This window comes from Bufo gargarizans, chromosome 9 (genome assembly GCF_014858855.1).
Source record: "Bufo gargarizans isolate SCDJY-AF-19 chromosome 9, ASM1485885v1, whole genome shotgun sequence".
Classification (NCBI taxonomy): Eukaryota; Metazoa; Chordata; class Amphibia; order Anura; family Bufonidae; genus Bufo; species Bufo gargarizans.
Genome location: NC_058088.1, coordinates 52231423 through 52249699, shown reverse-complemented (window position 1 = coordinate 52249699; position 18277 = coordinate 52231423). Strand labels below are relative to the sequence as shown.

The 18277-nt window shown below is 42.4% G+C and overlaps 1 protein-coding gene across 5 annotated transcripts in view; it reads left to right on the top strand.

Annotated features, from left to right (window-relative positions):
* DACH2 (dachshund family transcription factor 2) overlaps positions 1-18277 on the top strand; it is a 256753-nt gene that overhangs the window by 149207 nt on the left and 89269 nt on the right. For all 5 annotated transcript variants that reach the window (XR_006391244.1, XM_044306204.1, XM_044306203.1 and 2 more), the window contains exon 3: positions 3613-3744. Coding sequence is in view for 4 of the 5 variants with exons in the window: in XM_044306204.1 (XP_044162139.1) it covers positions 3613-3744 (132 nt within the window). In the remaining variant the exon portion in view is untranslated. The remainder of the gene's footprint in view (positions 1-3612; positions 3745-18277) is intronic.

The window sequence follows — 18277 nt, the reverse complement described above, 5'->3', positions numbered from 1 at the left end:
GACAATTGGACAAGTCACCGAGGTTTAAGAGGTGAACATGGGGAACGCGGGAAGTGGCAGAGAAAAGAAAGGGTTAAAAGAATCAAAAATGAAACAAACACAAAGAGAAACAAAAATGAAACAGTAAGGCCTCTGTCACAGGGCGTCCCGGATTTGCTCCGGATGCGTCGCGTGTGCATTGTGGGATAACCCAGGCGAGTGCGCAGGCAATTTCAGTCAGTTTTGACTGCGATTGCGTTGCGTTGTTCAGTTTTTTCTGCGCGAGTGCAATGCATTTTGCACACGCATGATAAAAAACTGAATGTGTTATCCAGACCCGAACCCGGACTTCTTCACTGAAGTTCAGGTTTGGGTCCGGAGTTGTGTAGATTTTATTATTTTCAGGACCTTTGATGATGTCATCGCGCTCACCACGTGGTGACGTCAGCACAGGTCCTGCTGAATGAAGATGGAAGGTCCTTTTGCAGGTCCTGAAAGAAGAAGCAAGAAGACGATGCCGGCTGCGCGATCAAGTGGATGAGGTGAGTTAATAAAAACAATGTAACCCCTCAAGGCACATTTTACTAACTGTATTCAGAATGCTATTGTTTTCCTTTATAACCCTGGTTTAAGGGAAAATAATACAATCTACACAACACCGAACCCAAACCCGAACTTCAGTGAAGACGTTTGGGTCTTGATACCACATTCAGTTTTTTATCACACGTGTGCAAAATGCATTGCACTCGCGCGGCAAAAACTAAACAACGCAATTGCAGTCAAAACTGACTGAAATTGCGTGCACACTCGCGCGGGTTTCCCGCAATGCACACGCGACGCATCCAGAGCAAATCCAGGACGCCCGTGTGAAAGAGGCCTAAGGCCTCTTTCACACGGGCGTCAGTTTTTTGCCCGGATAAGAGGCGGGTGCGTTGCGGGAAAATGCGCTATTTTTCCGCGCGAGTGCAAAACATTGTCATGCGTTGCACTCGCGTGAGAAAAATCGCGCATGTTTGGTACCCAAACCCGAACTTCTTCACAGAAGTTCGGGCTTGGGATTGATGTTCTGAAGATTGTATTATTTTCTCTTATAACATGGTTATAAGGGAAAATAATAGCATTCTGAATACAGAATGCATAGTAAACCAGCGCTAGAGGGGTTAAAATAAATAAAAAAATAATTTAACTCACCTTAGTCCACTTGATCGCGAAGCCCGGCATCTCCTTGTGTCTCCTCTGCTGAACAGGACCTGGGGTGAGCATTAAATAGAGGTTAAGGACCTTTGATGACGTCACTCCGGTCATCACATGGTACGTCACATGATCTTTTACCATGGTGATTCACCATGGTAAAAGACCATGTGATGACCGGAGGGACGTCATCAAAGGTCCTTAACCTCTATTTAATGCAGCAGCTCACCCCAGGTCCTGTTCAGCGCAGAGGAGACACAAGGAGATGCCGGGCTTCGCGATCAAGTGGACCAAGGTGAGTTAAATTTTTTTTTATTTTTATTTAACCCTTCCAGCGCTATTGTACTATGCATTCTGTATTTAGAATGCTATTATTTTCCCTTATAACCATGTTATGAGGGAAAATAATAATGATCGGGTCTCCATCCCGATCGTCTCCTAGCAACCGTGCATGAAAATCGCACCGCATCCGTACTTGCTTGCGATTTTTACGCTTCCCATTCACTTCTATGGGGCCTGCGTCGCGTGAAAATCGGACAATATAGAGCATGCTGCGATTTTCACTCAACGCACAAGTGATGCGTGAAAATCTCCGCTCATGTGCACAGCCCCATAGAAATTAATGGGTCAGGATTCAGTGCGGGTGCAATACGTTCAACTTACGCATCGCAACCGCACGGAATACTCGCCCGTGTGAAAGGGGCCTAAGGCCTCTTTCACACGGGCGTCATGTTTTTTGCCCGGATAAGAGGCGGGTGCGTTGCGGGAAAATGCACGATTTTTCCGCGCAAGTGCAAAACTTTGTAATGCGTTTTGCACTCGCGTGAGAAAAATCGCGCATGTTTGGTACCCAAACCCAAACTTCTTCACAGAAGTTCGGGTTTGGGATTGATGTTCTGAAGATTGTATTATTTTCCCTTATAACATGGTTATAAGGGAAAATAATAGCATTCTGAATACAGGATGCATAGTACAATAGCGCTGGAGGGGTTAAAAAAATAAAAAAGTTAACTCACCTTCTCCTCTTGATCGCGTAGTTACCGGTCTGTTCTTTACTAGCTGTGGGCTAAAGGACCTGTGGTGATGTCAGATCACATGCTACAATCACATGGTCCATCACCACAGGTCATTTAGCCCACAGCTAGTAAAGAACAGACCGGGAACTACGCGATCAAGAGGAGAAGGTGAGTTAACTTTTTTATTTTTTTAACCCCTCCAGCGCTATTGTACTATGCATTCTGTATTCAGAATGCTATTATTTTCCCTTATAACCATGTTATAAGGGAAAATAATACAGTGAATAGACTGTCATCTAGAACCCATGCGTGAAAATCGCACCGCATCCGCACTTGCTTGCGGATGCTTGCGATTTTCACGCAACCCCATTCATTTCTATGGGGCCTGCGTTACGTGAAAAACGCAGAATATAGAACATGCTGCGATTTTCACGCAACGCATAAGTGATGCATGAAAATCACCGCTCATGTGAACAGCCCCATAGAAATGAATGGGTCAGGATTCAGTGCGGGTGCAATGCGTTCAACTCACGCATCGCACCCGCGCGGAATACTCGCCCATGTAAAAGTTTGGCCTCCACTTCAGGATGTCACCCAGCTTTCCCAAAACCTCTGAGCGGTGAGAATTTGTTGGCAAGGTTCTAGAGACGTAGAATCTACATTTTGAAATCACTGGAGCTGGGGGGGGTTGTAGTACCTGGTGTACGGGTCAGCAGAGTCATGACCCCATTGTCACCAGTGATGGAGGACTTTCCCAGAGACCGATCCAGTTTCTGTCTTCATAAAGAGATGAGGACGAGAGCGCGCGCGCGCGCACACACACACACACTTCGAATAATTAAGTTGTTATCTTGATAAAGGGCTCAGTCTGTAGCGGATTTAAAGGGCCAGTCTCCTGTAAATAAAGCTTCATCATTGTGCCACCAAAAGTTCTACCACTTTCTAATACATTTTGTTTCAATTCTTAACTGTTGTAAGATCTCTGCTTGCTCTCAGTGAATGAGAATATTAGTGCTTTTTTCTTTTTATAAGCTAGAAACGCCCATCCTGACCTGAGACTTCTCACAGCTGAATGTTTGCTACAGTTTTTTCCAGTCAAGAAAATCCTCTGGGAGCTTTGTAGTTAATGCTGATGAGATTTATCTGCACTGATACATTGTAACAGCCTATCGGGACAGGAGAGAGATTTGTGCTGCTTACAGAGGATACAATTGTAACAAACCCTCAGCTGTGAGGATTATTAGATAGGGAGGGTTGTATGGCTTAGACTTCTAGGAGGGCAGTGGAGCACGGCATGTATGGTACTCCAGTCACATCTAGAGCTGCAGTCAGCCGCGTGCTCGTTTTCTGGAGCTGTGCAGTAGTCGCTCCCGCTCTGCAGATGATGCGACCTCCTGCCTGATGACTGTTTCCTCTCTTCCCTCAGGGCTCACCGCAGCGGCGATGGCGGAGGCCATGAAACTCCAGAAGATGAAGCTGATGGCTATAAGCAGCCTTCACGGGAGTGGCAGCCAGAACGGGACGGAGTCCGAGAACGAAGAACTCAACTCTAACGCAGGTAAGTGGCCGGCGAGCACCACCTGCTGTTTACGGATCCACTTCAGTAATTCACGGATTCCCTTCATTATTTGGGTTATGGCATCATAAAAAGTTCTGTAACTTTCTAATTTAGTTTGTGCTTTAATTCTTCACCATTTTTAAATTCTCTACTTGCTGTCAGTGAATGGAGATTTTATTATGTACAATTATAATCAGAAAATCTATCCTGACTCAGCATTTCTCTCTGCTGAGGGTTTGTTACAATGTATCTGGAATGACTCACTAATATAAGTATATATTACAGTGGATACATTTTGTGTATATAACCTCTCTTCAGTATATACAGGGATGTGTATAATCATATCGGGGGCTCAGGACATGGAAGCCCTGCCTTGTGCTGAGGGTTTGTTACAATGTATCTGGAATGACTCACTAATATAAGTATATATTACAGTGGATACATATTGTGTATATAACCTCTCTTCAGTATATACAGGGATGTGTATAATCATATCGGGGGCTCAGGACATGGAAGCCCTGCCTTGTGCTGAGGGTTTGTTACAATGTATCTGGAATGACTCACTAATATAAGTATATATTACAGTGGATACATATTGTGTATATAACCTCTCTTCAGTATATACAGGGATGTGTATAATCATATCGGGGGCTCAGGACATGGAAGCCCTGCCTTGTGCTGAGGGTTTGTTACAATGTATCTACTAGACTCTCACTATTATAATGACTGTATATTACTCTGTATATAGGTTGTATATAACCGCTCATCAGTATATACAGAGTCATACAGGGGGCTCAGGACATGGAAGCCCTGCCTTGTGCTGAGGGTTTGTTACAATGTATCTACTAGACTCTCACTAATATAATGACTGTATATAGGTTGTATATAACCCCTCATCAGTATATACACATACAGGGGGCTCAGGACATGGAAGCCACACCGCTGCTGCAAAGCTTACAGCTGCACATGGGCCCTCATGCCCAGGGGGCCCCTCTAGTCCCCAGCACTCTTATTACTAGAGGGCCCCAATGACATGTGTGATGGATCGGCTTCCCTGTGTAAGTGACCCCCATACCCGGTAACGTTGTGCTGGGGTCTCAGTCTGGGCCCCCACTACAGACGCACAGAATTTCTCTTTCTCCCGCCACTTGTTCATCTGCGTCTCTATGGCGTTCGTCGTTTGCGCCGAGAGGAGTCGACTACAAGGTGACCTTTGTTTTGTTCCAGAAATGGAAACCTGTGACCAATATGGCGTCTCTCATTGCTCTAGTAATCTATTATGCAGAGAGGCTTCCAGCTGAGGCCCCGGGCCCTACGGAGACGTCCCCGCGATCTGCATGAAATCCTGCATTTACCGGAACTTACCTGACAGGCGGCTCGGGCAGCGGACTGTCCGCAATATAACAGAGCCCGCTGCTCCCCATGACATTAGGTGGAGCTGCTCCTAAAGGAGCCGATCGCTCTGTGTGGGTACGATTCCTGCGCCGGTCCCGTATCGAACCTCTGCGCCCCGAAGTGAACTAACCTGAAGCGGGAGGTTAATGAACTCCTGCAGCAAATAGTCAGAAGGGATTGAAATCACATTAACATTCTGACCAGGGTGGAGGTGACAGAGAAAGGGCCTATCGTTCTGTTATCCTGATCTTCCTGGTTCATAACTGCAGTGAAGACTGACACTTAGGTAGTTATGTAGAAGAGAGGGGGCAGTCTGGAATATATTGCTACACAATAATGGATAATAAAATAAATCTACAGGTCCGCAGTAATAACGAGAAAACCAAAATGACCGATCATTACAGAAAAATGAAATGTTCTTTCTCTTGCTGCAGCTTTAAATGTGAAGCAGCCAGAAGGTTTGTGTGTAACTGATTCATGCCACGTGCTCTAAACTAATCAGATGTCTCCTTGTTTTCCTGCTCCCCTTGCCTCTCACACCATGCAGTCACACAGGGTCAGAGAGAGAGAGAGAAGCTGCAGCTGTGTCCTCTGGCTCAGAGAGAGAGAGAGAGAGAAGCTGCAGCTGTGTCCTCTGGCTCAGAGAGAGAAGCTGCAGCTGTGTCCTCTGGCTCAGAGAGAGAAGCTGCAGCTGTGTCCTCTGGCTCAGAGAGAGAAGCTGCAGCTGTGTCCTCTGGCTCAGAGAGAGAGAGAGAGAGAGAAGCTGCAGCTGTGTCCTCTGGCTCAGTGAGAGAGAGAGAGAGAGAAGCTGCAGCTGTGTCCTCTGGCTCAGAGAGAGAAGCTGCAGCTGTGTCCTCTGGCTCAGAGAGAGAGAAGCTGCAGCTGTGTCCTAGGCTCAGAGAGAGAGAGAGAGAGAGAGAGAAGCTGCAGCTGTGTCCTAGGCTCAGAGAGAGAAGCTGCAGCTGTCTCCTAGGCTCAGAGAGAGAGAGAAGCTGCAGCTGTCTCCTAGGCTCAGAGAGAGAAGCTGCAGCTGTCTCCTAGGCTCAGAGAGAGAAGCTGCAGCTGTCTCCTAGGCTCAGAGAGAGAAGCTGCAGCTGTCTCCTAGGCTCAGAGAGAGAAGCTGCAGCTGTCTCCCAGGCTCAGAGAGAGAAGCTGCAGCTGTCTCCTAGGCTCAGAGAGAGAAGCTGCAGCTGTCTCCTAGGCTCAGAGAGAGAAGCTGCAGCTGTCTCCTAGGCTCAGAGAGAGAAGCTGCAGCTGTCTCCCAGGCTCAGAGAGAGAAGCTGCAGCTGTCTCCCAGGCTCAGAGAGAGAAGCTGCAGATGTCTCATAGGCTCAGAGAGAGAAGCTGCAGCTGTCTCCCAGGCTCAGAGAGAGAAGCTGCTGCTGTGTCCCCCAGGCTCAGAGAGAGAGAGAAGCAGCTATGGCCTCCAGGTTTAGAGAATGAGAACCTGCAGCCACGTCCTCCAGGCTCATAGAGAGAGAGAAAGAGAAGCTGCAGATGTGGCCCCCAGGCTTAGAGAGAGAGAAGCTGCAGCTGTGGCCCCCGGGCTCAGAGAGAGAATCTGCAGCCGTGTCCTCTAGGCTCATAGAGAGAGAGAGTGAGAAGCTGCAGCTGTGTCTGCCAGGCTCATAGGGAGAGAAGCTTTAGCTGTGTCTTCTAGGCTCATAGAGAGAGAATCTGCAGCTGTGTGTCCCCCCCCCCTCAGAGAGAGGGAAGCTGCAGCTGTGTCCCCCCCCTCAGATAGAGAGAAGCTGCAGCTGTGTGTCCCCCCCCTCAGATAGAGAGAAGCTGCAGCTGTGTGTCCCCCCCCCTCAGATAGAGAGAAGCTGCAGCTGTGTGTCCCGTCCCCCCCCTCAGATAGAGAGAAGCTGCAGCTGTGTCCCCCCCCCCCTCAGATAGAGAGAAGCTGCAGCTGTGTGTCCCCCCCCCTCAGATAGAGAGAAGCTGCAGCTGTGTGTCCCCCCCCCTCAGATAGAGAGAAGCTGCAGCTGTGTGTCCCCCCCCTCAGATAGAGAGAAGCTGCAGCTGTGTGTCCCCCTCCCCTCAGATAGAGAGAAGCTGCAGCTGTGTGTCCCCCCCCCTCAGATAGAGAGAAGCTGCAGCTGTGTGTCCCCCCCCCCCTCAGATAGAGGGAAGCTGCAGCTGTGTGTCCCCCCCCCCCTCAGATAGAGAGAAGCTGCAGCTGTGTCCCCCCCCCCCCTCAGATAGAGAGAAGCTGCAGCTGTGTGTCCCCCCCCCCTCAGATAGAGAGAAGCTGCAGCTGTGTCCCCCCCCCCCTCAGATAGAGAGAAGCTGCAGCTGTGTCCCCCCCCCCCTCAGATAGAGAGAAGCTGCAGCTGTGTGTGTCCACCCTCAGATAGAGAGAAGCTGCAGCTGTGCCCCCCCCTCAGATAGAGAGAAGCTGCAGCTGTGTGTCCCCCTCCCCTCAGATAGAGAGAAGCTGCAGCTGTGTGTCCCCCCCCTCAGATAGAGAGAAGCTGCAGCTGTGCCCCCCTCCTCCCTGTTCTCATGTACTTAAAACTTACCAAAAATTTGCTAAAGACGGATACAATTTGTCACTTACATTATCTGCTGTGAATGGATGAACCATTCATACGTTCTTGAGGATGTTATCTGCTGCAGCCCCTGGAGACCTTTCTCTCTGGGGGTCAATAACAGCAGCGCCCGCTCGTCCTTGTCTGCGGCAGCCACTGAATTGCCTCCTTTGTGCACGGCATCTAATTTAGCTGAGATTGAACTCCGTCCGTTACCGGCTGTTTATTTCTAAGAAGTAACAAGAAAACAAGCGAATAACTCGTCTCGTCACCAGGCGACATTCTCTTCGTGTGACCCGCGAGCAGCTGAATGACTCCCGCAAGCGACGAGATGGTGAAATAATAAAAGCTTAAACTACTCAGTGTTTATTTCCTTATTTTTTCCTGCATATTTGGAAACAAAGAAAATCAAAGAATTGATAGAAAAGCAGAATAAAAGGCGTGGGATCCTCGAATCGGGGGCTGCGCGGAGTGCGGGAGATAATGGCTGGAGCGTGACTCCGCATCTAGATATGAAGCATGAAGAGCGTCTCGCAGACCGCGCTCCATTCAACTCTGAATGAGAAATTCTGTGTTTTATTGTTTTAGGAAATGTGTGTGTGCCGCCGCGCTCGCCACCGTGTAATCCGTCAGTAAAGTTACGGCGGCGCAGAACTGCTGGGAATTAATGGCTCAGTGATTCCAGTGGGAATCAGAACTTGCAAATCTGCGCACTCCGTAACTTAGCCGCACCGCGCTCGTTCAAGAAGAGCGAGGCTTTCAGATCAAAGTCTCTGCGCAGTCGTTTTGTAGAAATTTCTGTACAATGTTGCAGACATCTGTTGCTTACTGGATCTTAAGGATCTTACTGGCGCTTTCTGGATCTCACAGATCCTACTGGCTCTTTCTGGATCTCACGGATCTTACTGGCGCTTTCCAGATCTTACTGAATCTTATTGGCACTTCCTGGATCTCACAGATCCTACTTGCGCTTTTTGGATCTCACGGATCTTACTGGTGCTTCCTGGATCTCACAGTTCCTACTGGCGCTTTTTGGATCTCACGGATCTTACTGGTGCTTCCTGAATCTCACAGTTCCTACTGGCGCTTTTTGGATCTGACAGATCTTACTGGTGCTCCCTGGATCTTACTGGCGCTTTCTGGATCTTACAGATCTTACTGGTGCTTTCTGGAACTTACCGATCTTACTGGAACTTTCTGGATCTTACCGATCTTACTGGCGCTTTGTGGATGTTATTGGCACTTTATTGATGTCATAGATCCTACTGGCGCTTTTTGGATCTCATTGATCTTACTGGTGCTTCCTGGATCTCACCAATCCTACTGGCGCTTTTTGGATCTAATGGATCTTACTGGTGCTTCCTGGATCTCACAGATCCTACTGGCGCTTTTTGGATCTCACAGATCTTACTGGTGCTCCCTGGATCTTACTGGCGCTTTCTGGATCTTATGGATCTTACTGGCGCTTTCTGGATCTTACCGATCTTACTGGCGCTTTCTGGATCTTACCGATCTTACTGGCGCTTTCTGGATCTTACCGATCTTACTGGCGCTTTCTGGATCTTACCGATCTTACTGGCGCTTTCTGGATCTTACTGGCCCCTTCTGGATCTTACCGATCTTACTGGCCCCTTCTGGATCTTACCGATCTTACTGGTGCTTTGTGGATGTTATTGGCACTTTATTGATGTCATAGAAACTACTGGCGCTTTTTGGATCTCATGGATCTTACTGGCTCTTTCTGGATCTTACGGGCGCTTTCTGGATCTTACTGGCACTTTCTGGATGTTACGGATCTTACTGGCACTTTCTGGATGTTACGGCTCTTATTGGGTCTTTCCGGATCTTGCGGGCGCTTTCTGGATCTTACGGGTGCTTTATGGATCTTACAGATCTTACTGGTGCTTTCTGGATCTCATGGATCTTACTGGCGCTTTGTGGATGTTATTGGCACTTTCTGGATCTCACTGGCGACTTCTCTGGACATAACCTACTGTAATAATCGTTAACCTGACATTTTTCTCTAGTGATCGCGCCTGTGCCCAGCGGGATCAGAAGGTCTCGGCTGCTTGGAGGATTTTTCGTGGCCGTTATTGCAGCACTTCCATGACTGTAATTGTCATCGCAGTTGTTGGGACGGAGATGCCGGACGTTACCCTGGACGGGATATTGATGATGGAAGTGCGTGAGCGGGACAGTGTAAAGAGAGGGATTCTGGGTGTGGGTGGAGTCGTCTTCATATATACATAAGGTTGTCACAGCCCCACCCACTATTGCTTCATATATACTTGAGGTTGTCACAGCCCCACCCACTATTACTTCATATATACTTAGGTTGTCACAGCCCCACCCACTATTGCTTCATATACACTTGAGGTTGTCACAGCCCCACCCACTATTACTTTATATATACTTGAGGTTGTCACAGCCCCATCCACTATTACTTTATATATACTTGAGGTTGTCACAGCCCCACCCACTATTACTTTATATATACTTGAGGTTGTCACAGCCCCACCCACTATTGCTTCATATACACTTGAGGTTGTCACAGCCCCACCCACTATTACTTTATATATACTTGAGGTTGTCACAGCCCCACCCACTATTACTTTATATATACTTGAGGTTGTCACAGCCCCACCCACTATTGCTTCAAATACACATGAGGTTGTCACAGCCCCACCCACTATTGCTTCATATACACTTGAGGTTGTCACAGCCCCACCCACTATTGCTTCATATACACTTGAGGTTGTCACAGCCCCACCCACTATTGCTTCATATACACTTGAGGTTGTCACAGCCCCACCCACTATTGCTTCATATACACATGAGGTTGTCACAGCCCCACCCACTATTGCTTCATATATACTTGAGGTTGTCACAGCCCCACCCACTATTGCTTAATATATACTTGAGGTTGTCACAGCCCCACCCACTATTGCTTCATATATACTTGAGGTTGTCACAGCCCCACCCACTTTTGCTTTATACATAAACGAGGTAGTCCCAGTCCTGCAGTTTTGGGGAGATGATGGGGATATACTTCCGGTGTATTTGGCACCCTCTGATAATCCAGCGCCGGGTCCACGATGGCAGATTAGCGGGTTCTGGATTATTGGGGCTTTACAGTAAGTCATCTTGTAGCTGTCGTCCATCCATCTTGCATCTGTCTCAGGCGGTTAATGAATGGCGCGCGGTGACTGAGACGCTTCCGATAAATCACTGACGTCGTCTTTTCCACTGATTGGTTTTTAGAGAAAACTGGAGACGGTAAATTCTTCGCTTTGCTCGTTGAATCGTTAGAATTAAGCGATCGGAAACGAGCTCATTTCCATTTTATGTCTCCCCTCAATCACCCGGAGGTCTGGCAGCCAGCGCCACGTCTTTCCCGTACCATTGGCCGGATGAGGCGGCGCCGCCCCTGGATGCCGCTTATCTTGGCGGTTTGTCGCCGTCAGTCTCTGGGATGTGATGGAGACGAGAGACCATTTCTCTTCATTACGTGATTTGTGCTTTTTATCTTCTAGAAAAATGAAAAGAACAAAAGTTCATCAACCAAAGACGCTCGAGAAAAGTGAGAATCGGGTCGTGGCGCCGGGAGACGCTACCAGAACCTCTATCCAGTACGTATCCGGCATCCAGTTGTCCAGAAATTGTGCTAATCCAGAATCTCACAAAACCAAGAAGTGAAGGTCTCACGTGCACGAGAATCGGCGCCCCGCTCAGAAACCGCCACTTATCCAGTTTTACATCCTATCAAATGATAGAATGTGTCATGTGACCAGTCGTAACCGTGAAGTTGTGGGGTCATGTGACTCCTTTTACCACAGCCGTGATTTGTATTTACATTGTTCGCCATTCTCAAGATCTCTGATGGCTGTCAATGAATGGCGACGTTCTGCTTTACATCTAGATGTGGGAAACGACAACTTGTAACATTTCATCTGCACTGATTCATTGTATCAGTCTGCAGTCCTAGTGCAATTGTAGCAAACCCTCAGCTCTATGAAGTATTAGGTCAGTAGGAGCACAGGGGCCACCATCTAGTCATCCATTGAAATCATGTGGCCCCACAGAATGCACGGGGTTCCTCCATCTCCTTTATAGGATGCAGATAATTGGGCTCCTCCGGTACCTTGTGCTGCTGCCTGTATCCTGTACATGATGGCGGACGCGCAGTGTACCGCAGGACGACGCAGTTTTGCGCGCTTGTAATATGTTAAGACCCAATCGCTGCTGGAAGAAGCTTAAAACCATTGAAATCCTTGACTTGTGGCCGTTCATCGGCTCCAAACGCTCGCACTCTGCGCGCCGCACTTTCCTGATTAGGATCTTGGAGGAGACGAGCGGCGCCCGAAGTCTCTGCCAGCCGGAGCTTCGCGGATCATTGGCAGGAGACGCAGCCTCAGAACCGGAGTGGAACGCCGTGAAGACGCACACCTGCTCGTCGCGTGCGCACAGATCTGCAGCTAAACGTCCACAGCTGATCGTCCCGCTGACAAACAGAATTTCCCTGCGCAGACTAATTGTCGCTGAGTGTGTCGGATCAGCGCAGGAAAGCCGTGTGTGACAGTGATTCATCTCCTGCTTCACCGGACTCCAAATGACCTCTGTACACGGTGCCGATAACGCAACGCCCGCAGCGCCTGCGCATTAAAGGGACACTGACGTATTTTATGGATGATTATTGTCAATGGAAAATACAGTAACTTGTAGAGAGTGTTCACACTGAGCAGAGCAAGACAGACGACATCTGTGCAGTGGGTACTGGCGGCACAAACCACGTGTACTGTACCCTGTGTGAGTACTTCACCTGCTGAAATCCACATTTTTCTACATAGGAGCAGTATTATAGTAGTTATATTCCTGTACATAGGAGCAGTATTATAGTAGTTATATTCTTGTACATAGGAGGCAGTATTATAGTAGTTATATTCTTGTACATAGGAGCAGTATTATAGTAGTTATATTCTTGTACATAGGGGCAGTATTATAGTAGTTATATTCTTATATATAGAAGGCAGTACTATAGTAGTTATATTCTTGTACACAGGAGCAGTATTATAGTAGTTATATTCTTGTACATAGGAGGCAGTATTATAGTAGTTATATTCTTGTACATAGTAGCAGTATTATAGTAGTTATATTCTTGTACATAGGAGGCAGTATTATAGTAGTTATATTCTTGTACATAGGAGCAGTATTATAGTAGTTATATTATTGTACATAGGAGCAGTATTATAGTAGTTATATTCCTGTACATAGGAGCAGTATTATAGTAGTCATATTCTTGTACATAGGAGGCAGTATTATAGTAGTTATATTCTTGTACATAGGAGCAGTATTATAGTAGTTATATTCTTGTACATAGGAGGCAGTATTATAGTAGTTATATTCTTGTACATAGGAGGCAGTATTATAGTAGTTATATTCTTGTACATAGGAGCAGTATTATAGTAGTTATATTCTTGTACATAGGAGGCAGTATTATAGTAGTTATATTCTTGTACATAGGAGCAGTATTATACTAGTTATATTCTTGTACATAGGAGCAGTATTATAGTAGTTATATTCTAGTACATAGGAGCAGTATTATAGTAGTTATATTCTTGTACATAGGAGCAGTATTATAGTAGTTATATTCCTGTACATAGGAGCAGTATTATAGTAGTCATATTCTTGTACATAGGAGGCAGTATTATAGTAGTTATATTCTTGTACATAGGAGCAGTATTATAGTAGTTATATTCTTGTACATAGGAGCAGTATTATAGTAGTTATATTCTTGTACATAGGAGCAGTATTATAGCAGTTATATTCTTGTACATAGGAGCAGTATTAATAGTAGTTATATTCTTGTATATAGGAGGCAGTATTATAGTAGTTATATTCTTGTATATAGGAGGCAGTATTATAGTAGTTATATTCTTGTACATAGGAGCAGTATTATAGTAGTTATATTCTTGTACATAGAGCAGTATTATAGTAGTTATATTCTTATACATAGGAGCAGTATTATAGTAGTTATATTCTTGTACATAGGAGCAGTATTATAGTTTTATTCTTGTACATAGGAGCAGTATTATAGTAGTTATATTCTTGTACATAGGAGCAGTATTATAGTAGTTATATTCTTGTACATAGGAGCAGTATTATAGTTATATTCTTGTACATAGGAGCAGTATTATAGTAGTTATTCTTGTACATAGGAGCAGTATTATAGTAGTTATATTCTTGTACATAGAGCAGTATTATAGTAGTTATATTCTTGTACATAGGAGCAGTATTATAGTAGTTATATTCTTGTACATAGAGCAGTATTATAGTAGTTATATTCTTGTACATAGGAGCAGTATTATAGTAGTTATATTCTTGTACATAGGAGCAGTATTATAGTAGTTATATTCTTGTACATAGGAGCAGTATTATAGTAGTTATATTCTTGTACATAGAGCAGTATTATAGTAGTTATATTCTTGTACATAGGAGCAGTATTATAGTAGTTATATTCTTGTACATAGGAGCAGTATTATAGTAGTATATTCTTGTACATAGGAGCAGTATTATAGTAGTTATATTCTTGTACATAGGAGCAGTATTATAGTAGTTTATTCTTGTACATAGGAGCAGTATTATAGTAGTTATATTCTTGTACATAGGAGCAGTATTATAGTATTTATATTCTTGTACATAGGAGCAGTATTATAGTAGTTATATTCTTGTACATAGGAGCAGTATTATAGTAGTTATATTCTTGTACATAGGAGCAGTATTATAGTAGTTATATTCTTGTACATAGGAGCAGTATTATAGTAGTTATATTCTTGTACATAGGAGCAGTATTATAGTAGTTATATTCTTGTACATAGGAGCAGTATTATAGTAGTTATATTCTTGTACATAGGAGCAGTATTATAGTAGTTATATTCTTGTACATAGGAGGAGTATTATAGTAGTTATATTCTTGTACATAGGAGCAGTATTATAGTAGTTATATTCTTGTACATAGGAGCAGTATTAGTAGTTATATTCTTGTACATAGGAGCAGTATTATAGTAGTTATATTCTTGTACATAGGAGCAGTATTATAGTAGTTATATTCTTGTACATAGGAGCAGTATTATAGTAGTTATATTCTTGTACATAGGAGGCAGTAATTATAGTAGTTATTATTCCTGTACATAGGAGCAGTATTATAGTAGTTATATCTTGTACATAGGAGCAGTATTATAGTAGTTATATTCTTGTACATAGGAGCAGTATTATAGTAGTTATATTCTTGTACATAGGAGGCAGTATTATAGTAGTTATATTCCTGTACATAGGAGCAGTATTATAGTAGTTATATTCTTGTACATAGGAAGCAGTATTATAGTAGTTATATTCCTGGCTACATAGGAGCAGTATTATAGTAGTTTATTCTTGTACATATGAGCAGTATTATAGTAGTTATATTCTTGTACATAGGAGCAGTATTATAGTAGTTATTCGTGTACATAGGGCATATATAGTAGTTATATTCTCGTAACATGGAGCAGTATTATAGTAGTTATATTCTTGTACATAGGAGCAGTAGTATAGTAGTTATATTCTGTACATAGGAGGCAGTATTATAGTAGTTATATCTTGTACATAGGAGGCAGTATTATAGTAGTTATATTCTTGTACATAGGAGCAGTATTATAGTAGTTATATTCTTGTACATAGGAGCAGTATTATAGTAGTTATATTCTTGTACATAGGAGCAGTATTATAGTAGTTATATTCTTGTACATAGGAGCAGTATTATAGTAGTTATATTCTTGTACATAGGAGCAGTATTATAGTAGTTATATTCTTGTACATAGGAGCAGTATTATAGTAGTTATATTCTTGTACATAGGAGCAGTATTATAGTAGTTATATTCTGTACATAGGAGCAGTATTATAGTAGTTATATTCTTGTACATAGGAGCAGTATTATAGTAGTTATATTCTTGTACATAGGAAGTATTATAGTAGTTATATTCTTGTACATAGGAGCAGTATTATAGTAGTTATATTCTTGTACATAGGAGCAGTATTATAGTATATTATTGTACATAGGAGCAGTATTATAGTAGTTATATTCTTGTACATAGGAGCAGTATTATAGTTATATTCTTGTACATAGGCAGTATTATAGTAGTTATATTCTTGTACATAGGAGTATTATAGTAGTTATATTCTTGTACATAGGAGCAGTATTATAGTAGTTATATTCTTGTACATAGGAGCAGTATTATAGTAGTTATATTCTTGTACATAGGAGCAGTATTAGTAGTTATATTCTTGTATAGGAGCAGTATTATAGTAGTTATATTCTTGTACATAGGAGCAGTATTATAGTAGTTATATTCTTGTACATAGGAGTATTATAGTAGTTATATTCTTGTACATAGGAGCAGTATTATAGTAGTTATATTCTTGTACATAGGAGCAGTATTAGTAGTTATATTCTTGTACATAAGGAGTATTATAGTAGTTATATTCTTGTACATAGGAGCAGTATTATAGTAGTTATATTCTTGTACATAGGAGCAGTATTATAGTAGTTATATTCTTGTAATAGGAGCAGTATTATAGTAGTTATATTCTTGTACATAGGAGCAGTATTATAGTAGTTATATTCTTGTACATAGGAGCAGTATTATAGTAGTTATATTCTTGTACATAGGAGCAGTATTATAGTAGTTATATTCTTGTACATAGGAGCAGTATTATAGTAGTTATATTCTTGTACATAGGAGCAGTATTATAGTAGTTATATTCTTGTACATAGGAGCAGTATTATAGTAGTTATATTCTTGTACATAGGAGCAGTATTATAGTAGTTATATTCTTGTACATAGGAGCAGTATTATAGTAGTTATATTCTTGTACATAGGAGCAGTATTATAGTAGTTATATTCTTGTACATAGGAGCAGTATTATAGTAGTTATATTCTTGTACATAGGCAGTATTATAGTAGTTATATTCTTGTACATAGGAGCAGTATTATAGTAGTTATATTCTTGTACATAGGAGCAGTATTATAGTAGTTATATTCTTGTACATAGGAGCAGTATTATAGTAGTTATATTCTTGTACATAGGAGCAGTATTATAGTAGTTATATTCTTGTACATAGGAGCAGTATTATAGTAGTTATATTCTTGTACATAGGAGCAGTATTATAGTAGTTATATTCTTGTACATAGGAGCAGTATTATAGTAGTTATATTCTTGTACATAGGAGCAGTATTATAGTAGTTATATTCTTGTACATAGGAGCAGTATTATAGTAGTTATATTCTGTACATAGGAGCAGTATTATAGTAGTTATATTCTTGTACATAGGAGCAGTATTATAGTAGTTATATTCTTGTACATAGGAGCAGTATTATAGTAGTTATATTCTTGTACATAGGAGCAGTATTATAGTAGTTATATTCTTGTACATAGGAGCAGTATTATAGTAGTTATATTCTTGTACATAGGAGCAGTATTATAGTAGTTATATTCTTGTACATAGGAGCAGTATTATAGTAGTTATATTCTTGTACATAGGAGCAGTATTATAGTAGTTATATTCTTGTACATAGGAGCAGTATTATAGTAGTTATATTCTTGTACATAGGAGCAGTATTATAGTAGTTATATTCTTGTACATAGGAGCAGTATTATAGTAGTTATATTCTTGTACATAGGAGCAGTATTATAGTAGTTATATTCTTGTACATAGGAGCAGTATTATAGTAGTTATATTCTTGTACATAGGAGCAGTATTATAGTAGTTATATTCTTGTACATAGGAGCAGTATTATAGTAGATATTCTTGTACATAGGAGCAGTATTATAGTAGTTATATTCTTGTACATAGGAGCAGTATTATAGTAGTTATATTCTTGTACATAGGAGCAGTATTATAGTAGTTATATTCTTGTACATAGGAGCAGTATTATAGTAGTTATATTCTTGTACATAGGAGCAGTATTATAGTAGTTATATTCTTGTACATAGGAGCAGTATTATAGTAGTTATATTCTTGTACATAGGAGCAGTATTATAGTAGTTATACTCTTGTACATAGGAGCAGTATTATAGTAGATATATTCTTGTACATAGGAGCAGTATTATAGTAGTTATATTCTTGTACATAGGAGCAGTAGTTTATACTCTTGTACATAGGAGCAGTATTATAGTAGCTATACTCTTGTACATAGGAGCAGTATTATAGCAGTTATATTCTTGTACATAGGAGCAGTATTATAGTAGTTATACTCTTGTACATAGGAGCAGTATTATAGTAGCTATACTTCTTGTACATAGGAGGCAGTATTATAGTTGTTATATTCTTGTATATAGGAGCAGTATTATAGTAGTTATATTCTTGTACATAGGAGGCAGTATTATAGTAGTTATATTCTTGTACATAGGAGCAGTATTATAGTAGTTATATTCCTGTACATAGGAGCAGTATCATAGTTGATGGGGATATGTAAGCAGCCTTCTAATAAACTCTCCAATTGAGACATGAATGTTGCCTAATCTGTGTCTATTACATTTTCCGTGCCTTTCTTTTGCTCGTAGCTCAGCAG